The sequence below is a fragment of the Amphiprion ocellaris genome, chromosome 16, assembly GCF_022539595.1.
Source record: "Amphiprion ocellaris isolate individual 3 ecotype Okinawa chromosome 16, ASM2253959v1, whole genome shotgun sequence".
NCBI classification, from domain to species: domain Eukaryota; kingdom Metazoa; phylum Chordata; class Actinopteri; family Pomacentridae; genus Amphiprion; species Amphiprion ocellaris.
The window spans coordinates 8129040-8153590 of NC_072781.1; the positions used below are offsets into that span (position 1 = coordinate 8129040).

Sequence of the window (24551 nt, forward strand, 5' to 3'; positions counted from 1 at the left end):
AGTGTGAGTTAGCAGAAATACATCAGTAAAGGCATATAATGTGTCAAATGTGAATGGAGAGAGGAAAAACTGACTTTATGAAGACATTACGGTATGGAGCAAAACAAAGTAGTTTGAAATTAATTTCTCCCAATTTTCTGCTTTAAATACACAAGGTGTTTTAATTCAGTTTTGTTTTGAAGAGCTTAACAGTGGCTTTCATTGTTTCACATTCAACCACAGATCTTTTAAGTACTGGGAGGATCTTTTCATTTAAAAATAAAAAGGTCAACATTAGATTATATTTAACTTTAGACTTCCTTTTCTAAAAATCATCCTGCAAGATTCTTGTCAGCGTTGACTAATCAGTATGAGTCAGAATGTAGAAGTCCAATTAAGCAACTAAACCAGGATGAATTAAAAGGGCATTTCCTTTAATCAGACTTTTTTTTATCACATGCATTTTATAATGTATTTATTGCAGTCATTTTTTCAGTATTTAGGTAATTTTTCCAGTTGAAAATGTCTAATATTCTGTTTTACCGTATTCTCAATAGGAGAAGTTTACATCTCATTTCTTTGTGATAGTTAAAAGAATATCCTTGGCTGTTGGACCAAAAATAAATCTTGTTATTTGAATATTGGGATTGGTCTTGTAACCATAGTGGGGTTCTAACAATTCTGTGACTTTTTACACCTAAGTATTTAATTCATTTATCAGGAAAAAAAAAATTTATTTAACAGAATAATCTATTGCATAAACATTCAGGAAATCCAGCCTTCCTCCTGTATTCATAATATTCACATATTACTAAAAGTTGGAATGTTAAACTCTTTTTAGTACACGATTATTTTAGCATTTTAAAAAGAAAATGCAACAGCTGCATGGGGTTATATATGTCTTCAGAGATTCAGAAAGGCCTTCATAGTGATTTGAAAAAAGACAACTACAGCTGAAAAATGAGAAATGGCAGGAGTAAAACTAAAACAGCAAAAAAGCAAAAATTAAATTCTTCCATTTGCTGTAAATCAGCCTACAGAAAACAAATAAAACTGCACAATTAATCACTTACCTACCAACTATTAAATAAAATCCTTTTTTTAATAAAAACTATAAAATAGTGATGGCACATGAAAGAATGACTGTGAGGACATAAATTTATTGTGGAGTATCTGTATCGAATGTTAAGAGTAAAAGATTAGAAATGTTTGAACTGTATAAATCAGTGTGTTATGTTTAAAACTATCATTTTAAATTAATTCCTAATGTCGTTATTTGTGTCTTTTTAATCTTGTGTCAAAGTGATATTTTGATTATGCTATTACTCTTAACTTAAATTTCTTAAATGTTCTACCATCATGTGCCATTAAAATACACTGATATTATCATTTAGTAGTGATTTGATAATTCATGTCTTTGCTAATGTGTCCTTAAATGCAACCGTTATTTCTCAAAGGACTGCTTTGCACATTTTAAGTGGAAAATACCATTTATCATAAATATCATACTGACAAAGCCGAGAAGGATGTGTGAGTTATTAGAAATAGGTCGGCAAAGACGTATTATGTGTCATATAAACGGACACAAGTTAAATTGACCTCACAAAGAAATTAGAGGGTGGAGCAAACCAAAGTAGCTGGATTTAAATTCTAAATTGTCTGCTTTCAATATATGTTTTTTTATAAATAGATTTTTATTTATGATTTTTGTACAACATAACAGTTGATTTCATGATTTCACATCTGACCACAAAGCCCTTCAGTGCTGGGACGGGCTTTGGTTTTGTTTCTGGAAAGGTCAACAACAGATTACATAAAAACACAAACATAAATACACAAAAATAAAAAATTATAAAAGGGCAATAAATGAAGAACTATTTAAGAGCTGTGAAATGGAAGATATTCCAGGGTGTTTTCCTTTGAAGAACAGATGATCTGAAAAATGTGTATCAGCAGTAGATGATCTTAATTTTTACCACAACTTATGAGTAAGGAAATATAACCCATCTGACACTTACTAATTTCTAAATTTATTTATTTTTATGATTCTTTCACTTCAGTCCTCTTTAACACAGCAATTTGCACATAATAGACACATAAAATCCTATCCTATCTATCATGTAAACATCTCACATCCCACAGTGCTGCATATACTTAAAAACTGCTCAGCACAGGCACCTTCCCTGAGCCTGGTTCTATCGGAGGTTTTGTTTTCCCCTCCCTTATCGCGTTTTTTCATTTCTTTTTTCCTTCGTCCTTTTTTGTTCCTTCCCACCGTAGCTCATTTGGAATTACAATGAGCTACAAATTACAAACAGAGCAGAAAGTTTTCTCTTTTCTGTTTGTAATTTCTTAAGGTCCATAGAATAGATGAACTTTACTGTCTGCCCCAAACAGTGACAGAAATTCTCCTTTGACAAGGCTCCAACAATAACATGCAACACGTATCAAAACACACATAAGACACAAGTCACAATGTTAAAAAGAAACAGATAAAAAAAAATACATGCACTGTTCAGTGTCTTATTTCATTATGTTCAGGGTGGTTATTTCCACCCTTAAGCACTTTGAGATGGCATATGTTGTGAATCTGCACTATATAAATCAAATTGAACTGAACTGAATTCATGCAGAAGAGTTTTGTCCATCTTGATTGTCTCTACACAACATCTCTCTGATCTTTTCTGCTTTGTCCTTTTTGCCACTTCTTTTAAGGGTTTGGAGCAAGTCCTCTGAGGCATTTCTGCCATGCTCCTCTACATACTTTCTTAGCAGTTGATGCGTCTGCTCCTGAGAGTCGCGTGGGTAATCGTGTTCACAAGCGTCAATCCGAGCCAGTTTCATCCCACTACGCTGCGCTACATCTTTCATATCCTTCCATCCAAGCTCTTCTGCAATGTCAGGCAGGAACGGCTGCAGGTCTGAAACAAACATGGGGGGAAAAAAAGTGATTCAGACATGACTTCATGGTGGTGTGAAAAAACACAAAGCTACTCAGAACTTTGTTGGCTGGTTTAAGAAAGATAACGGTATATTCCTCCTTCCAGAAAAAAAAACAAAACAAGAAATAGCAGCAGTAAAATTTTAACCAAAATGTCAATAAATGTAGAAGAAATGTTCAGGTTGTTGTAAATCAACTTACAGAAAACAGATAAACAGAACTGCATTAATTAATCAATTAGTTGTCAACTATTATATGAGGCACCAACTATTTCTTTTTAAAGAAAAACATCAAAATTCTCTGATCCCAGCTTCTTAAATTTAAAAAGTCTCTACAACAGTAAGCTGAATATGATTTGGCTTGCTGACAAAACAAGACATTTGAAGACATCATCTCTGGCATTGGGAAGCACTGGTCAACATGTTTTTCTACAATTTCCTGATTACACTAACTGGTAATTGCACTAATAACAACTTGGTATAAATCAGGGTGTCTCTTCAACTGTTAACATGTCAACACAAAAATGTGTTGCTTACTTCGGAATTGGTTGGAACAAAACAAAAACAGAAACCAAAAAAGAAAGCAAAATAGCTGAATCATGAAGTGACATGTTTTCCACTGCAGGAACTTTTGTGTGTGCTCCGACCACAAGAACCCACCCTTTAGAACCCCTTTTAGGGCAATTTTTAGGAGAAAAAAAAGTACTTAATATGGGGTATTTACTGCAGTGCAAATCTTGACACTAATTGGTTGAATTCTGAGAAGGCAAATGCTGACTGATTAAACTCGGAGAGGCCAAAAAGGTCATTTTTTTCTGCCTTTTTGAGTAGCAGTCTTTTCCTCTCAAGCATCACCATCTTCAATGTAAACCTCCATTGTTCTTTGTTTTGTTTAAACTGATATACATTTGTAGAGAAAATAAAATCTTGGTGTCAAAATGCAGAATAACACAAAACTCTGTTTATTTGCCTTTATTTCTATTTTACATGTTTGATTAACGGACAACTTCAACACTCATCCTTCAGTGCTGATAGCTGTTACTCTACTTCTCATAGTTATATCCAGTAACTATTTGTTGCTGTTTTGGTGGACTCAGAGTTAATGTCATGTTCGAAGCTGTGTGTGTGCCGCAATGGAAAAAGAAAGACTAAAAAGGTGGATTATGAGGTCATTCCTGTAGTAAAAAGCTGCATCTGGGAAGAAATAGCAGTTAAGGCTAAAATACTGCACCAATTAAAACATGTTTTGATTTTCTTACCTCTAATAAGCGGCCTCTCCTGTGAAGCAGAAGTAGAGTGAATGTTAATTTTCAATTTCACAGTGATAAAATTAACTGTTTGCACAAGCTTTACCACGTCACTGACAATACTAACACTTAAACAGCCCATGAGCAAGGACAGCAAGGTTTCACACAACTAACCTGTCCCTCGTACATAAAGGGGCAGCTTTGCCAAGATTAGAAGAGAGACAGAAAAGCGTTTATGATTCATGTCCATGTGTACGTAAATGTGTGCAACAGCAATTAGATAAACAACTTAGAGCAGGTCATGCACCAACTTACCTCAGCAGGGTCCGGGGCCGGGGCCGGGTCCCTTTTCACTTATGAGATAAAATTTCAAAGAATAAGATACAAAAATACTACTCTGAAGACACAAAATCTCTGTTAAAATCTGAATTCTGACTGAAACCTCAGTGCTGTTCAGAGTTAGGAATGCATTAGGATCGTGTGCCCTCTGGTGGTCCGATATAAACAGTCAGACAGTAGTAGAAATACTCACTCTCTTTTCTCTTTTTCCAAAATAGAAATCCTCCAATAACAGCTCCGGCAACCGCAAGAACAGCAATGACGGAAACAGTTATGATGACTACTGAAACACAAAGATAACAACGATTGATATATTTATTACAGCAATTTCTCTTGATAAATGATGGCAGTGCACTACCTAAAGCCATCATGATTTAATTTAAGTGCTGTAACGTTTCACTAGAACCTACCTCTGCTTTTTTCATGGCATTCTGTGTCACTGGTGTCTGTACATTCTTTTTTAACGCCATATTCACATCTTGAACCGCAACAAAAAAAGAAGCATGAGTGACACACTGGACGAGAAAAAAATTCAGAAGACATTTTTAAGATGCTATACACATCGGTCCAATACCAATCTCCACCCCGAGGCCTTAACACTAAACCGTTACAGACTCAAGCAACATCACAGCTGTGTGTGAGGGCTGGAAATGATATGAGAAGAAAGAATAGGACACATTATAGTGATAGCACATGTTACTTGGAAACAATACATAGCCACTGAAACAAAAAAAAAAAAAAAGAATTTGAAGTTGTGTTTCATTAGCTGCTTGGCTGATCACTTAGTGTTTGTGACATTTTAGTGTGATACGTACATTAAAACTACTAAAAGTCAAGAAATCTATGAACATCTTTAAATTTATCTTTAAAACAAAGCATTCACAAACTTAGTGAGCCTCAAATTCCACGAGCCTGTGACTAGGAAGATTGGGATTGGGCCATACATTCACTGAACACTTTATTAGGAACAACTGTATGCAATGCAATCCAGCTCAATACATGAATTCTACTTTCACAAAACTTTTACAAAAAGGTGATACTTCTGTTTCATTATTGAGGTCAAAGTGGATAGTGGTGGTGCACTGGACTGCATTATGTCTAGAAGCTTTGTAAAATCAGAATTCATGACACAGCTGTTGAGTCTGTAGTTGAAGGAGCAGAACTTACGTTTTGCAAGGGTGACAGACTTTACACATTCCTACGCCTCTGTCGCAAAAGTGTCCACTCTTACATCGACACTTTGTGTCCCTGGCAGGGCTGCAGGGCGAGTCCTCCTCTAAATTTGCTGAAAGGGTAGTAAAGTCATACAACTGTCAATCCAGGAGCTAACAGAACTCCACACTGCTTCAAGCTTAATTTATCTTAAAAAAAAACAAAGCAAAACATATTGTGTTACTTGCAATACATAAAAGTTTGCGTTGGACACTGAAACTTTGTTTAATATTTTGGTTGTATTAGATAGCCAGGGCTGACTTGATTTTTACACCATGATTTTTAATCTGGGAGTAGCTTGCATAAGAAAATGCTTGAAAATTGTCAAAAATGACTGTCACATTTTCAAGTTGATGTCTTTAAATTGAACTTTTTATCTCAAAAAAACTTATCTTCATGTAATTTATGCTAATACTAAACAAAGAAAAGCAGTATCATTATGTCTCATATGTCAAACTGCTGATAGATACTGTATTACTGTTTTGCGTTTTATGGTATGTAGTGTGTCCTCCTCATTTTGTCATGTCACAATAAGAAAACCTGGTGTAAATAATAAAATTTATGAATAGCTCACACTGTTTGGTCCTGGAACTACACCGATTAGCCTTCACTCTGTCATACACAGAGGCATCAGTAATGTTATAGTACCACTTGTGCTTGTCATACAGGTCAAACTGGATTTTTTTTTGTTTGCTAATGTTGTTTTTAGTTTATCTGACACTAAAAGAGGCAGCAGTGTAACGGCGTGTCTGTACCATTGTCCTGTGAGCAGGAGGTACAGGGCTGACAGGTCTCCTGGAAATTAGGGGCATCGTTGTAGGTACCGGGTTCGCAGAGCTCACATTGTCCATCTTGTGGATTTGTAGTACAGTGCTTCTTGACCCGCTGACCTACAATGTGAAGACACATGAGAAAGTCACACACATGAAGCCACATACAAACAAGTCATTGTTGTACCACCTATTCTTGTCCTTATACGCTACAGAATGCTTTAAACTGGGTCAAATTTATACTAAACAGCTAAGTGCTCCTGGTAAAGATTATCATTTCCACTCACTAACCTGTATCCCTGGTTGTATTGGGACCCAAATTCTATGTGTTGGTTGTACCCACAAACTAATATACTAACGAATATACACTGCTTGTCCAAAAAAAAATTTACACTTGGATTTAACTTAGCAAATAGGTAAGAGCCTTCCATTGGATAATTACTGCAGTGATGAATATGTTTCAGCTGCAACAACTTATTTAACTCTAGCTGATGCAGTGAGGAACTTCTCATTTCTTAAACAACAATGTTGGAAGAGATCTCCTGTGGTCATTGAGAGGATGTTAATCTGTCTCAGAAGGGTCAAATTATTGGCCTGTATCAAGCAAAGAAAACAACTAAGGAGATTTCTGAAACTACAAAAATCTGGTTAAGAAAACTGTCGAACGTGTTATTAAAACCTGAAGGATAGTGGTGAACCATCATCTTCGAGGAACAAATATGGTCGGAACAAACTCTTAGGTGATCGTAGGAAATCAACAGTACAACTCGTACCTATGTTTAATAGTGGAAGTAAGAGCATTTCCACATGCACAGTGCAAAGGGAACTCAAAGGATGGGGACTAAACAGCTGTGTAGCTTTAAGAAAACCACTGATCAGTGAGGCTTATCAGAAAAAAAGGGCTTCAGTTTGCAAGGTAGCATAAAGATTGGACTCTGGAGAAATGGAAGAAGGTCATGTGATCTGATGAGTCCAGATTTACCCTGTTCTAAACTGATGGGCGTATCAGGGTAAGAAGAGAGGCGGATGAAGTGATGCACTCTTCATGGCTAGTGCCTACCAGCCTGTGGAGGTTAGGGTTATGATCTGGGGTTGGTCAGGTTCAGCAACGTTATGTTCCCAAAGAATGAGATCAGCTGACTACCTGAATATACTGAATGACCAGGTCTTTCTATCAATGGAGTTTTTCTTCCCTGATGACATGGGAATGTCCCAGGATGACAATGCTAGGATTGATGGGGCTCACATTGTGAATAAGTGGATCTGGAAGCATGAGGCAGCATTTTCACACATAGATTGGCCTACAGAGAGTCCAGACCTCAGCCCCATTGAGAATCTTTGGGATGTTCTGGAGAAGACTTTGAGCAGTGGTTCGACTTTCCCCATCATCAATATGCGATTTTGGTAGAAAATTAATGCATCTCTGGACAGAAATAAATGCTGTGACATTGCAGAAGCTTATCGAAACGATGCCACGGCAAGTGTGTGTCGTTCTCAGAGCTAAAGACGGTCCAGTAAAATATTAGAGAGTGCAATTTTTTTTGGACAGGCAGTGCATATGTATTATGAGTATATGAATAACCCTTTTAGCTGGTAATAGGATTTTGACTTTGATATATGTGCATTTTTAGCAATAAATATCAGCACTTGTACAGATACATTTCTTTTTTCACAATACATTCAATGTTTTTTGACTGTAGTGTAATCGTTCCTGATTATCATTCATTTGAGGGTTACATGAATCATACTTATCATACTGTATATGAGTTTTAAAGTTCTTCTCTAATGTCCTGCATAATGAAATGATAAGAATGAGTGACTAATAAAATGTCTAACTTATCTTAATGTTTCCCTTCCAGACCACATGTCACCTGTGACACTCACCTGCAGCACACCTACAGCAGGTCTTCTCGTCATTCAGGTACGTGCCATCTGCGCATGCTTGTCTTCTTCTACGGAATATTTCCTTCAGTGAACGCGGGGACGCTGACATTTCAGGCTGGGGTGAGGCAGAAGAAAAAGCCCTAAGAAACGAGCCAGAAACCGAAAGTGAAAGTAAGTCACTCCACATATTAGTTTGACAAAATAACTTGAAACTAAACCCAAACAGTCTCCTAACGAACGTTTTTTACGCTTTGCTAACAGCCACTGTCGAAGTTTGAATTCAGGTGTTGCGGGGAATTCTGTAACCCGTCAGTTTGATTCCCCGGAAAGTCCACCTTAATATGCCTTAAACCCGAACTAATCGTTTTTTATTTAACTTAACCACCACCCAACCTTAACCTTGAAGTCGCCTTTAACTATAAACGTAGCGTTAGCGTTCATTAAAACAAGGTAGCACTAAACAAGGAGCAAGACATCAATATCTGGCACAGCGCGTAGTAACAAATGTCAACTAGCACACAAACTTTACACTCGTAATATGTTTAACTTTACTTACAGTGACACATGGAGGAATAATAAGATGGTAAACAACGCAGGAGCCCTCATCAGCATCGTGTTAGTAGCTAGAAAACTCCTTCTACGTTGTATTTGCCCTTCTCTGGTTGTATCAGGAACACAGTAACCGCCTTGATAATGAAGTCACTGCGCATGCGGGGATTTCTGGCGTTGGTGTGTTTTTCCTCACTTTCGAAGTTTCAACTGTCACCAAACACTGAGCTGTCAATTATACACTGAGTCTAGTTCACACGATAATCTACAGATAAAACTGTTGAATACAAAACACTTAAAGGTGCAAGTTTCTACTGTATATGTCCACCATGTTTGTATTGTATTGTGTATTTTATTCATGCCAATTGCATCATTGCTATGTTTTTGGAAAGCCCCACAAAAACCAATTCCCTGCAGTGTGAATGAAAAGTGACTGACAGAAAATTCCCTCCACATGAAACTGGCTTCCGCAACATACATATCACATTGTTGGGCTGCAGTGACAAGTTTTTGATGACAACTAGTAAAGAAAAGAAGCAAATATTTTCACGTGAAACATTTTCTACACTATTTTTGCTTCAAAATGACTCAGATTAATTATCTAGATTCAAAAGCAGTGTTTTTTTCACTTTCAGCTTCAATGACCTCTATGGTGGTTCTTGTTAGAAGCGCTTTTAGGCTTCCTCTTTATTAAAAAATTAACATTTGCAGTAAAGAATGCGGCAAAATTATGTGAGTTCCAAAAAATAATGTGATTTATGAACTTTCTGAGCAAGATCAATACTTTTCTTATGTATTTTATTCACTGTTTGGTATTCCTCTTTGTTTTATTTGAATATGTCATGCTGCCTTTGATTTTTTTGAAAGATTAAAGCCAATATATTTTAATTGTTATGTAATTAAGATGATTATTATGAAGCAGCCATTCTTCAATCTGCAGACGACTACATGCTAAACTCAATTTATGCCACTAGGTGGTGTTATTGCTCTTTGTCTGCTAGAAATGCAGAGGGTTTGGATTCTGTTATACAATAAAATGTTTCTTCTTCCAGTGTACTGAAACGATTGCTTAAATAATTCAATTCAAAAGGCACTTTAAACTTTTTACATTATATGTTGAGATTCTCAATCTATCATAATACTGCAAGAGGATTGGTCAAAATTAAATAAGACTAGATCAAATGTAATAACTGCAAACCACAGCTGGAAGCACAAAACAAAATTTTTTAAATATAATTTATTTGGATTAGCTGCACACATGTTTGTTGGGTTGTAAAAGCGAAGTTTAAAACATGCATTTTTCATTGCTGTACTGGCATGACCTGCTACTGACTCAGACCCATCTTATTTTTGTTCCTGAACAGGAAATCGGGCAAATAAAAATAAAAATACGACGATGCAGGCGAGCGAGGTTCTACGCAGCTGGATAAAGAAATGTGTTCTCCTCCATGTTAACACTTTCTTACGTTCATGAGGTCCCTTCGGAGCAGCACGGTCAGTGAACCTAACGTAAGAAATTCATGCCTCACCTCCACTACACATCCAAAAAAATGCCATATTTGTTTGATCTTTGCCAAATGTAGTTAACAGCAAATTTATCTTTTCACAAAAGTGGGGGAGAAAGTGTTTGGCTGGGGAATAAAAACTTAACTTGAAGGAGAACTCCAGTGGGATTTGCTTGTTTTTGCATGTGCATCAAATTTCAGCCCTTTGTAGTCCCGCTGAGTCCCAGTGTTGGCTCTGAACCAGGCTTCTGAATGCTCATGTCGCCCACTGATGGAGCAAAACGAACACATACAGGTGTTGCAGGACAATTAGAAAGTAATTATTTTGTTCACAGTAGCAGCTTGGATTTAGTTGTGCCTTTTGATCAGCTCACTGGTTTAGTCCAGACTGAAATATCTTAGCATCTACTGGGGAGGTGGCCATGAAATTTTGCACGGACATTCTCGGTCCCCAGAGGATGCAGGGTAATGAATTTGTTGATTTCTTCTGTATGTTCTTACATTTGTGATGATAAAGGAAATTTGGATAAATTGTAGGGATGTCCAATATAGTTTTTTTTGCCAATAACCGATATGCCAATATTGTCCGACTCTCAATTTCTAATATCAACCGATACCGATACCAATATGTGTGGGCTATTTCACAAATTTTAGGTAACATCATATATCTCCTGTCATGGAATTAACACATCATGCCTAATTTTATTGTGATACCCCATTGGATGCATTCTCAAATGCAACAAGGCTTTCTCATGATAGGCAAAAAAAAAAAAACGCTAACGATATTGACCGATATTACATTTTTATGCCAATAGCCCCTAATAAATTGTCAGAAAATCTGGCACACACATTCATGACCTCCTCATAATGAAATCTAATAACTCTGGTGATGTTTCAGCAAGAACCAACATCGAATCAACTCTCTCTTTTTCTTTTATTTATTCTTCTTGAACAAATGTCTGCAAAACTAAAGATAACCCCATTACCCTAAGCTGCTATTTTGTGTTTCCTGCTAATTTGCGCATTTTCTGGGAAACACGTAGTCATTATACCTGCTAAATACCAGTCATATATTCTCAGAGTGGAAAAAGTCATTGTGCTACATCATGCAGTGCACATTTTGGGAAGTAAAATCTTCTTTTTCAGTTGCTGAGTTTTAAGATAAGCAAGTGGTTGCGTAATCTTCCCGGCACAGATGCATGCGTTTTGGTGCCTCATCCTCTGTTTTATGTGGGCTCATGCTTAATGTAATAATATCATGAAAATGTTACCAGCAGGCCACAATGAGAGCATTACTCTCTTCCATTCTGCTGTACTACAGAAAAACCAAATAGCTGCAAAAGCGCCACCAGAGAACTGCAGCTCATAGATTTCTGCTCCGTGGAGCGGCATTATCATCCACGGCCAATGTGTTCCGCCTCCCATCGCCCCCGGGTCATATGCAGAATAAGGCAGAGTAATAGCTCCAGTGAGATGGAGGGAAGGAAAAAAAATAAAATAGAATAAGACAATGTTTTTGTTGTTAGGAGGAAGCTGCTGGAAGGGGCCGCGTTGCAAAGCCTCCCCAGAGAAACAGAAGAAGAGGGAGGAGATGATTCCAGCAAGGTAACAGCTCTTCTCTTTCTATAAAAAAAAACAAAAAAAACTTGTGCAGTTGTCTGTATGCTGAAGTTCATTAATGCTGTGTGTTTCATAGATTTAGTTAACTATAGTCACGATGCCCTGGGTCTTTCTTTGGAAATTGGGTCACAACAGTGTTAACTCAAAATAACAAGCAAAGCAACAAGTTTTTCCAGAAATTGTGTTGCATGTATGAGTGCCACGATTTGTACTATCTGAAATGTCTCCCCTTGAGTACACTATGCATTTGTTAATTTAAAATTTCATGCATGTTGCGGAATAGTGTTTCCTACTTCATTCTTAATCCCTTGAGGTTGAAACTTCTTATTTATATTTAGCTGTCTTTTATGGAGCCAGAGCTGTTAGGCCTACAGGTGGTAATCATAATCCATGAATGCGCTGAGAGAGAATTTGAAAGCTATATCGGCTTTGCTCTTTTAATTCAGAACAGCTATGCGACTGCAACTTTGACATTTAAACACAACTGCCATAACAGTGTTGTGCATTTGTGTCCTGAAGAGAGCTTTTTTTAAACATTCAACCTAAAAAGACTGATGAGATTCACACTCGGAAACGAGGCAGGAATATTTTTATTTGGGAAATCTTGACTGAGAAAAAAACGCGAGGAAAGAACTATATGTTGCTAACTGCTTGTGTGCCCACTGTAGACCAAACTGGCACTGGTGGGACAAACCGATGCTTCTTCACACAGAACAGGAAAAGAGTCATGCTGCTCTTCAACTACAGGAAATAACCTCGGTGCTGATGACGCAGGTCTCGGGGGAAAGCTCAGCAAGTTCTGTCGATGTGAAGCATACTGTACACTCTGTATAAGTGCACGAACAAGCAGGGCTGTGCAAGGCTGTGCAACATGTTGCAGCACGGACACACACATTCACACTGCCACATCTCTTTGAGGGTTTGTTTTGTGGCATATATTAGAAGTATGGAATCTGTTCATCACTAAACTGTCAAACACAGCTGAAATATCTCCCTGTCTTTCTCTCCCCCGGCACCGGCTTACACACATCCACACAAACTAGATGAAAAGACGTAAATCTGTAAAGCTGCCACCAGATGATAAGTCTGTGCAGAGAGATTTCCCCCAGCAACACGTCCAGCGGTCTGCCTAATTAGAGCTGAGTGTATCTGTGGGCAATGGAGTCTGCGTCTGCACATGGAAAGGGGGGATTTGGCCGAGAGCGTTCATTCACTGGGCTGTCTGGTGGCAAGACAATGGTGAGGAGGCAGATTGGATGTCTTGTTTCCAGAGGAAAGACAAGAATAATGCCGGTTGAATATTCCATAGAGGTGGATTTTTGGGGGGACTGTTGGAATTGGAAAAATCCGGTTAGAGACTTAATGGAAACAGAGCAGTAGCAGGGAGAGGCTGAGCTGAGCCTGTAGGCCGATCTGATGCCAGCCCTGCATGTCCCATCCTTTACCTGTCCTCTCTGTCCTCAGAGTGGGTCCACTCCACTCATTTATCCTTTGTCTAAACCATTATATGAAAGGGCGTCCTCCCATCCTGTCCTCAAGGACGACCACTCTCTCACTGCTGAGTCCGCCCTCGCACAGAATATGTGACTGTTGTGATCCTCGTAGTCCCTAAAACTTGTACAGAATTGAGATCGGCTTCAGAAATTCCCAACCAGAGATACCTGTAGGCAAAGGCTACTTTGGCAGCATATGTAGAAATTCATAAAGTGAATATACTGAGTCAACAGCGAGGCCTAAACACTGAACATTATGACTGAGAGTGTGTCGAAACTTAGCTGGTAAATGAGCAGAGAAGTTGAGCAATTCATTCAGCAGTTATTGATTTAAGGTTTGCTATGGATACATGGAAATTTTAAGTTTAATTGTATGAAAAAGATATTGTGACAAGCCAGTATACACTTAAATAATAGTACTGAGCGAAATCCAGTTTAAACTTAAGTCGATGAAGGGTTTTTGGCTTCATTTATACACATAGCTGAAAAAAATGAGCAACACTAACTACATAATTTGACTTTCAGTAACTTTGCCAATGGCTGTGCAGTGTCTTTATTTTGTTACTCTAACAACAAAGTGATACATGCATCAGATTTTTGTTCAATAATTCATAAGACGCTAGTTAAAATGTCCAATTTTGTTTCTCCTAATGAAAAGAAACGTTTCATAAATTACTGGACTAGCAGCAAAGACAGCACGTTTTTCTGACCTTTCACCTAATGTTCCACCACATGTGCAGTTTTTTGGCAGCCTTTTCAGATTTTCTAACAAACATAAGTGACATATACAAACATAACCTCCTGCAGCATCTTCACTGAAATTAATCCACTTTCTGAGAACATAGAAATACTTAACATGAAACTTTTTATTCGCCCACACAGAAAATACACATAAATGCAGATTGAAACACACACACAGAGACTACCCACACTGCATGAACACACAAAGCTATCACCTCCCACCCACCAGCCTGGAAAATATTAACCTTTTCATCTCATGTCACCTTTTCGTCTAACTTCATGCTCGCATGCCTTTACAGACACACGCCACGGTGCACACATGCACGTTACAAACTGGTTGTAAGTGCACACGGATTCATGCGTACAAACACAGGGACACACAAGCAGCTGCAGATATCTCAGAGGAACTTCAGAGAATTCAGGGAGTGGAGAGTCATTTTGTTAAAGAGGACCAAGCTGCAGGAAATGAGAATCATTGACCCTCCCTTGTGACCGAATTTACAATCTGTGCCTGAAATCAGTTGGAGGAAGAAAGAAAACAGAGAAAGTTAGCTGGAGAAGGAAATGTTTGAGCGTCTATAAATAGAAAGCCCATGTTTGAAATGATTCTGAAAGGCATGCAGTCATTTATTATTCAGCTCATATTGCTCCACGTTTATCACATAGAACGAGTAGAAAGGAACTTCACAGGCTTGTTTCGAATCTAGATTTATTTCCCAACAGTAGCAGATTTAAAACTAGTGATAGGCGACATTGCGCATTTATGAAAATATTTTAGATAAACCCTGATTTACGTCTGACAGGTTTTATTACAGTGTGAATTTCTAATACTGGGATATGAAATGAAGGAAATGATGCTTTAAACTAGCAGATCAAATACTGTATTTGCCCCAGAAAATGGCTGTATCCCTGTAAATCATAAATCAGTTCAGCTCCTCGAATGCAACACCAAACAATCTAATTGTCTTAGATCAGCACCTATAAGCCAGCTGCTTTGTGCACACTTTGACTGTACTCAGACAAAGGGGATTTCAAATTGCCTTTCAAATACGCTGTGAACCTTTAAGATTTTTATCACAACAAACAGCGAATATGGGAGGCTGCTATTTGAGCGTGAGGCATTAACGAAAACAAACAGTATATTGTGAGCACGAAGAGAAGAAGCCTTTTGCATTGAAGACATGCATGGGGCCTCATTCATAATTCAGAGGCGTCGCAGCGATATGAGAGAGGAGGACGCATCTGTCTGCATTACGCCAGCGTTGCCTCTTCGTTGCATCACCCTCCCGGGAGGTTCGTTTTCGAGAGTTTAATACGCTCCCTATCAGTGGCGCTCTGGCTGTGGTCTAATTTCAGCCTCAGATAAGAGCCTTTATTTGTCACCCAGCTCCTTTGCCCTGTCACACAGCCTAGAAGTGCCTCCTCAGTCTGAAATCTTTAAAAGGAGTGCTGACTGGATGAGCTGCCGTTTGTCTATACGTTACTTGTGACGGTTAAGTGTGCAGTATCACAAGTGAGAATATTATGAACCCTCAATTCTAAGTCAAAACCCATCCCCCACACACACATATAGCTGTCTCCCCACACAAAGAGAGGCGCATGTGCCTTATTACACACACACACACACACACACACACACACACACACACACACACACACACACACACACACACACACACACACACACACAGCTGGCTGCTGGTCTGTCTGACCTAGTTTATTTCTGTAGGCTGCTCTAATGGAAGGAGCGAGCGTGGTGTATTATCTGACTGTATCTGATTTGCATTTCTGCCCTGTCACTGGCAGATGGCACCAGAGGTCGAGAGCAGAGCTTTTCGGAGGCCCGCTCGCACACACATATCCTGCACGTACACACAAACACACACACACAGAACACATGAAGCTTTACACTTGTCATATAAGAACTTGAGTTGTCAGAAAAGCTGGTGAATTGCAGTTTTGTTAAGCTGACTTAATGTGTAAGTAAAAAACGCTGGATGTGATAGAGTCACGCACGCTTGCAGACGCACGCAAACTCATGTTGGAGACATAGTACAACGCTCACTTGCATGCATGCATGCAGAGGGGTGGAGCGCCTGGTGTTCTGAACTGTAGCGTTCGGTTTACACCCTCTGCTCTTGCACTATTCATGCTTGATAGGAAGGAAGTGATGAATCACGCTCACTTATTTGTGGTAGTGGTGAGTGTTCAAGTACAGATAGGGCCTCTCTCTCTTTCTGCCACACAGACAAACTTTCTCTCTCTCTCGAGAAATCACAGAGGAAGTGAACAGACATGAAACCTCAGCAGTTTGTCATTCTCTATTTGATGGAAGTCATGCTTGAAATCATTCAGAAAGAAGGTGATTTGGGGGTTTTATTGTGGTGCAGGAGTGATGTGTTTACATCACTGCCATCGCATCAGGGCCATGTACGACTTGATCGCTTCTGTCATGTGTTCCATCAAATTTGGACAAATCTTGTGTTGCAGAAAAAGCGCACAGTGGCTCTAAGGTGCGTTCTCTTGTCTGGGTTCATCTGGAGCTCACACAGAAACACCATCACACCCAGCTGGGGAGTGGCAGTGTCATAAGTTGGTGTGTATGTGTCTGCACTGACATTAATTTAAATATGTCAGCAGTTTTTTAACTTTTTGATGACAGGAGCTGATACGTGCTGCTGTGCACACACTTAAACTGCATGCACACACACGCACATGTGAATCTTTATTTGGAGACAGGAAGCATCAGGGTGTGCTCTCACTCTGTCTTTCTCTACCTCGTTCTCTCTCTCTTTTTCACACACACAGCAACACACACACACACACACACACACACACACACACACACACGTAACCGTTATTTGAGGGTGTGGGGACATTTTCCATGCGGTTTGAGTGGTTTAGCTTTGCAATTGTAAAAAAAAAAAAAAAAAAAAAAAAAATCTGCCAGATCTGCTGTACATGAAGACACAAATGGTTTAAATGGAGAGTGGGGGGGTGAAACCAATTAGTTTGAGGCTCATTAAAGTGTTGGGCAAAAACTGGCCAAAAGAGAGAGAGAAAAAAAACACATGCAAAGTCTTGTCACGCCAACTTTTCCATGAGCATTGGTTCACATGACATGAAGAGGCTGACTGAGATATGATTACATTGTTAGAAATTGTATCCACCGAGTTCAAAATAGAGGCCTAGGTTCAAACAGAATGCTACTTGAGCATTAAAATCCCCCCTCCGTTACTTCTGTGTCTTCTGCTTTCATAATTTTCTTTGACACGGCCATCTCCTCTCTGACTCATCCATCAGGTCTCAAGTGTATTGTGGCGAACCGCTGTCGAATTTACTCCACTTTTATATCCCTTTCCTCTCCTGTATCTCGCTCTCTCCCTCTCTCCATTTCCATTTGCACTGCATCTGTCTCTCTTAAGCAAAGGTTAACTTCTAGTTCAATGTTAATACTACCTAAATAATGCATATTTCCCATGAAACATGAATGAGCTGGCTTTTTTTAAAAGGAAAATATTGTAAATTATACAGACTTTGTCAATCTCATGAGCTGAAATATTTCAATATTTGGACAGACATGCAGGGAAGTTCAGAACAGGGTAGAATTTGAGCTCTCGGTGCAAATAGTGTTGCCTTCCAGGGTTTTTATAAGTGATAGAGAAGACTAGTCGTTAGCTCAGAGGGTGCTAATTGTGTGGTCGGTGCTCTAGTTTGAAAGAAACTGAGTAAAAATCTATGTGTGCGTCATGTCAGTGTACCTCTGCTCTTTTAATAAAGGTAACACAAGTTCAGAAGACTTTAGTTTCTGTTCAGCTTTCAAACTTTTTTGGTAATTCACATGTGCCCTTATTTTGCTGCAACTTTTCAGCATCACAGCGATGTCATCCTCACTTCAGGTGGTGTATGTGACACTCTTAGGGCCACATTGTGTGCTGTCTCCTCACACCAGCAATTGTGTCATTTTTACCTCAAAAACCTGTTAGCTACGCAGTTTGGGCTTCTCGTGTCTTGCTTAATAGCCTGAAGTAGATGCAAGTGGAACTGACATAAGCCTGTGTGTTTATCTGTTATTGTCTGCCGCTGTGAGCATGTGCTCTGGGTGTCCTCTGTGTGTGTGTGTGTGTGTGTGTGTGTGTGTGTGTGTGTGTGTGTGTGTGTGTGTGTGTGTGTGTGTGTGTGTGTCCCTGCATGTGTGTTTTTGGATGCTGTGGGTGGGTACAGCCTGTGTGCATGCCATGAATGTGGATGATGCGTGTGCACGCTTGCTGTGTGTTCTCATTTGATAGCCGCTTGCTATCAGTGTTTGTTTGGGGTTAAAAGCCCCTGTCTCTGAGGGTGTTAGCGGGGGTCATCTAAACCGGATCTGCAGCAGAATCGCTTGAGAGGCAGAAGCATAATCTGTAGCTGGCTTTGTGCTCCCAGATTAAAGTGATGATGTTTTAAACCTTTCTCACGGCCACAATATGCCTTTGCTTTCCTCCCCGTTACTCAGTGTGAGTGTGACAGCAGATCCACACGGTCGGGTTCAAGAAGAGGACACCTTCCTCGCTATTTATGAAGCGGGGAGCTTTAGCATATTATCTGAGACGACGCACGCATGTTCTATTCATCTATTAATTTGCCATCAGCGTGGTGTAGCTATAGCGTATCTTCTCCACTGTTTGAGGGGAAACAGCTGCTAATCCTAATCCTCCCCCAGTCCCCCCCCCACCCCCCGGGATTCTGTCAAATCACAGGCCCTTTAAAAAGCTCTGGCTGGCTGGTTTCAGGGCTGGTTGAGTAGCTGTCTGACTGGCAGGCTCTAAATGAGAGGATGGACCATGCTTACCCACTCCCGTGACTGACATCCACTAGGCCTCCAAAAGTATGTCACTTGTTTGCACAAGTATGTACATACACAACCCAGAAATTTTCAGCGCCCGCTGTTTTTTCCAGTGGTATCGTCCGACAGGCTTTACTGATAAACATCTGCAGACGAGTAGTTTACAGGTATGTCAAGAAGGTTTAAATAAATGCATACCATACTGTGACACAGAGTAGTAGAAGGATTTTTGGTTTACACAAGATGTTTGTTGCTGGAAAAGATGTTCTTAATAACAGCCAGTGATACTCACATCTAAAAGGAAATCGACAAACCATCAGGGAAATCTTTCTGCAACCATTCTCTTATCTTGTCCACATGTTTAGGGGGACATCTTAACATTTGGGGACATAATATGCTTATTTGCTTTCTTGCTTGTTAACTTAGTTTAGCATAAAAAAATGGACGCAGTTGGCCAGGCAACAACTGGGATCTTTAGGAGATCACCTTGTCAAGTCATTTTCATAGTTTGAACCAATAATAAACAAAATATAACGTTATTTACCTAAAGAAGTGTTGATCTTTATGCTAAGCTGTCTATAACCATATTTAGGGAAGAGGGTGGTATCAATCTTCGCATTTAGCTCCTAAACTCTTAAAAAAAACTTTCAAAAGAAAGCAAATAACAGTATTTCTTAAACTGTTTAAATGTGCCTTAATCAAAACACTTAACCCCAAACTACTGCTGCTGCTATGTGTATATTTAAACTAAACCTAGAGTTTACAGAGCTCTTCTTTCTTACAAGAGAAAAAAAAAGATCATTAGGTCTGTAGTTCCTCCTTTTTGCATCATATCAGAGTAAAAGGTTGAAAGCCTTGGTGTAGCGCCAACATCACTGCCACACTCTGTAATGTGAAGATTTTAGAAAAGACTTGACACATCCCCACTCTTACAAACAAAACATCAACTGGTCACATCAGTATACTCAGGGGTTTTGCCGCCACAATCTAACGCTAACGCTTTAGCTATGGTGGCAACTAATGTCAGCAAACTGTAGACGTGTATTATCCTTTCCTGCCACTCCCTCTGTTGAGTCTTGACAGTTTATTTTGACTCTGGAAGTAGTTTCAGAAAACTACCGCTACTTCTGAAAACGTCTCAGCCATGAGCAAATATACTGTTGTTGGCTGCAAGAGTGAACGCAGGAGTCTTCATGCACTACTAGCACCAGAGGAACTGAAGATCCAGTAGATGACTTTTATTATTGATGACAATGTCTTCAAAAAATCGAAAAATCCTTGGTTTGATGAGCATGTTGAGCAGCTATAGGGGCTACTGTTACATTTACCTTTGACTGTATGCCCACAGGTCAGAACTATGAGGATGTAGTCTTGTTGTCATTCAGTCATGGTGCCAACTGTGAAATTGACCTCTTTGGACTAACTTTCCATACACAGGAACTAAAAACATAGCCAAGCTTTTCTTTTTCACTGAAAAGTTGAAAGACATATTCTGAGGACATGTGCCACTGACATTAATTTGCTTTGAAGGGGGACAAAATAGGACCTTTAAATTGACCACCATCTTGCGATCACCACTCGTGGCCACATTGAGCTAATGTTACTTAAGTCAAGTTTCTGTCCAAATATAGCAAAATTTTAACCACATTTTTAGAAAAATGGGCTTTGAAAAGATTTATTTTGCCCATGTCTTCCACCCACAACTGTTATGGGAATAGTAGGAGTCATGCATATCTATATAAATAAATACCTGGTGCTTGTACATCATTTGGATGCTGTTAACTACTGCAGAAGAAGAGAGCACCAGTAAAACCTCACACAGTAAAAAAAAAAAAAGCCTGTAGAAAATGTGACATACAGAAATATAGCAATTAATTTGAAGAACTTTGCAGTCTCTAGTTCTGATGTTTGCATAGCAATATATGGGTGGATATGCACTTACAAGCTCATTTTAAACCACTGGAAGACCAAAATGCTCTTCAACCAGTTTCTTGGCATATCATTGACTGAAAGTGGTCAGTTGAGAGTTAATGCGCTGGAAACAAATAAAAATGAACCCTTTTAAAACCCCCAGAACTCGAGTGTGTCAGGATTTTGACTACATCCTCCACAAGCTCTAAAGATATAGTACTTGCTGTTTTGATGCATCTCACGAAGTGTAAGACCCTGAAGCAGTTTCTCTTCTCTGGAAGTCTGAAAGTCTGAAGTACCATTTCTAACTTTCACTCTCCAGCACAAACACTAATATCGGTCTTGTCCATCAGTTGTTCTCACATCAGTCATTTCAGATAATGACTCTCAGCTGGGAAAGTGGAGCGACGTCGAGGCTGAGAGTATCAGCAGACACACTTGCGTCTTCCTCCCTTGTTCTTGGCATATAAGGATGAGATGCGGATGAGGAGCGCGCGGGTAACTATCAGTTATCAGCATGAGGATTAGGGACTGTCATCAGCACCCATATGCCTCATATTACCCTCCTGATGACACTAGATGGAGAGAGGGAAAAGATTGAGGAGGAGGAGGAGGAGGAGGTGGCTCGGGGGAAGGATTACACCCGCTCTAAGATTTCAGGGTAAAAGTCAGGTAGAGAACAGAGCCTGTCAAAGTAAAGTCTCATATAGACTCTGGTGTGTGAATGTACATTTCCACAAGTGCACAAATCCCCAGAGATATGCATAAAAAGACATTGTGGCAGGAGCACTTTTCATTTCTGGGTTCCTAAGCTAAACACAATGCAAGTTCCTGTTGTAGAAATGTGGGTGTGAATGTTTGCTGTGCTGCTTGTATGTATGTATGTATGTACACTACCAGTCAAAGGTTTGGACACACCTTCTAATTCAATGTTTTTTCTTTATTTTTACTACTTTCTACATTGTAGATACATACTGAAGACATCAAGGCTATGAAGCAAGATATATAGAATTATGCAGGTAACAAACAATTGTGAAATAACTAAATATGTTTCAGATTTCTCAAAGTAGCCACCCTTTGCTTTGATGACAGCCTTACAAACCCTTGGCCTTCTCTCTATGAGCTTCATGAAGTAGTCATCTGAAATGGTTTTCACTTCACAGGTGTGCCTTGTCAAAGTTCATTTGTGAAATTTCTTGCCTTTTTTATGGGGTTGGGACCATCAGTTGTGTTGTGCAGAAGTCAACTTGGTACACAGTCATCAGCCCTATTTGACAACTGTTACAATCCATATTATGTCAAGAACCAATCAGCTAAGTAAAGAGAAACGACAGTCCATCATTACTTTAAGAACTGAAGGTCAGTCAGTCCGGAAAATTGCCAAAACTTTGAATGTATTCCCAAGTGCAGTTGCAAAAACCATCAAGTGCTATGACGAAACTGACCGCCCCAGGAACGAAAGACCAAGAGTCACCTCTGCTGTTGAGGATAAGTTCATCCAAGTCACCAAACTCAGAAACTGCAAGTTATCAGCACCTCAGATTAGAGCCCAGATAAATGCCACACAAAGTTCTAGCAGCAGACACATCTCTACATCAACTGCTCAGAAGAGACTGACCAATCAGACCTTGATGGTCAAATAGCTGCTAAGAAACCACTACTAAGGAAAAGCAACAAGCAGAAGAGATTTGTTTGGGCCAAGAAACACAAGGAATAGACATCAGACCAGTGAAAATCTGTGCTTTGGTCTGATGAGTCCAAATCTGAGATCTTTGGTTCCATCTTTGGTGTCTCTGTGTCACGCAGAAAAGGTGAACGGATGGTCTCTACATGCATGGTTCCCACCAAGAAGCATGGAGGAGGAGGTGTGATGGTGTGGGGGTGGTTTGCTGGTGACACTGTTGGGGATTTATTCAAAACTGAAGGCACACTGAACCAGCATGGCTACCACAGCATCCTGCAGCGACATGTCATCCCATCCGGTTTGCGTTTAGTTGGACCACCATTTATTTAAACAGGACAATAACCCCAAACACACCTCCAGGCTGTGGAAGGGCTATTTGACCAAGAAGGAGAGTGATGGAGTGCTGCGCCAAATAACCTGGCCTCCACAGTCACCTGATGTAAGCCCAATCGAGGTGGTTTGGAATGAGATGGACCGCAGAGTGAAGGCAAAAGGGCCAACAAGTGCTCAGTATCTCTGAGAACTCCTTCAAGACTGTTGGAAAACCATTTCTGGTGACTACCTCATGAAGCTCATCAAGAGAATGCCAAGAGTGTACAAAGCAGTAATCAAAGCAAAGGGTGGCTATTTGGAAGAATCTAAAATATAAAACATGTTTTGACTTATTTCACACTTTTTTGTTTACAACACATATATGGGTTCATTCATAGTTTTGATGCCTTCAGTGAGAATCTACATTTAAATAGTCATGAAAATAAAGAAAAAACATTAAATCAGAAGGTGTGTCCAAACTTTTGAAGGTAGTGTACGCATGCATGCAGAGCACTATGGGAAAGCTTCTTTCAATGTATTTGCTTCTGGCTATGCTATTCTTCAGTACAATGGACTCATATATGTTCTTCATTGATCCCATTGAAAGAATAAGTACTTGTGTGTGTGTGTGTGTGTGTGTGTCTGTGTGTGTGTGTGTGTGTGTGTGTGTGTGTGCGTGCGTGCGTGCGTGCGTGCGTGCGTGCGTGCGTGCGTGCGTGTGTGTGTGCAGAGGAAGGGGAGGGGCCGGTGGCGACAGCAATACAGTAAGTGTTTCCATGTGCTTTTCTTATTCATGAAGACGCACATAAACACACACACAGACTGACAAAGCATGCTGGCATATCCATGTCAACAAAAACTCTCCCTTCACACACACACACACACAGAAACTGAGCCAGTGTGACTCATTAGGTGACTCAGGTCTTGACAGTAAAAAATAACATCTGAAAACATTTACCGTATATTCATTAACAGTTGGTCCAACTCATGACGAGAAGCACTTTAATGGACTTCCATCAAATGCACGTTGTTGCCAGCTAATCTGACTCTGTGCTGCACCATATGTACGCATGCACAGCGATGTGTTTCCAAACGTCTCCCTCTTCTTCTTCCCAATTCTACTTCCTCATTGACCCTAGTTCATGTGTGCTATCGCCGGGCTATTTCGGTGCTTTCACACAGAAAGAGAAACCATGCAGAGGATTTGCTGAAAGTGGGACCAAGTTCACAGCAGACAGAATAATGAGTCCATGTGATCAAGCTACTTTTTATGAACGTTTTTCTCAAATTTATGCTGTTTAGATGGTACTTTTTTCGTTCTTTGACCCTGAAGTATAAATAAAAATAAGTACAACACTGATTAAAATTACAATATACATTAAATATAATGCTGAAGAAGGCAGTAATTGTTTTAATATTTGTCTTAATCACCATCAATGAAAAGCTAGATGGGATTCCAGCTTTTACGTGGCAGATTAATTCAAAAAGAGATCCTGTGAGAAGTGAACCAGCTTGGATGATAATCAGTCTGAATCACAGC

The 24551-nt window shown here is 39.5% G+C and overlaps 1 protein-coding gene and 1 long non-coding RNA gene across 4 annotated transcripts; one reads left to right on the forward strand and one right to left on the reverse strand.

The window, feature by feature from the left end:
• Positions 1-1652: 1652 nt before the first annotated feature.
• fas (Fas cell surface death receptor) lies at positions 1653-9086 on the reverse strand. 3 transcript variants are annotated; one of them, XM_023299020.3, is made up of 9 exons: positions 8928-9086; positions 8372-8511; positions 6473-6607; positions 5673-5790; positions 4916-4983; positions 4699-4785; positions 4482-4519; positions 4179-4197; positions 1653-2900 (listed from the first exon to the last, which is right to left on the reverse strand). In XM_023299020.3, the coding sequence occupies exons 1-9, from the start codon at positions 8981-8983 to the stop codon at positions 2605-2607; spliced, it is 957 nt and encodes a 318-aa protein (XP_023154788.2). In that variant the 5' UTR covers positions 8984-9086; the 3' UTR covers positions 1653-2604. The 3 variants fall into 3 exon arrangements, with proteins under 3 accessions (XP_023154788.2, XP_023154786.2, XP_035799127.2); XM_023299018.3 differs by having other exon boundaries at positions 4699-4788; XM_035943234.2 differs by having other exon boundaries at positions 4699-4788; positions 8372-8486; positions 8928-9075.
• On the forward strand, positions 8443-23478 carry LOC111588576 (uncharacterized). The gene is made up of 4 exons (XR_008604345.1): positions 8443-8542; positions 10285-10429; positions 11952-12030; positions 12714-23478. It is a non-coding gene; the product is annotated as an uncharacterized LOC111588576 (long non-coding RNA).
• The last annotated feature ends 1073 nt before the right edge of the window (positions 23479-24551 follow it).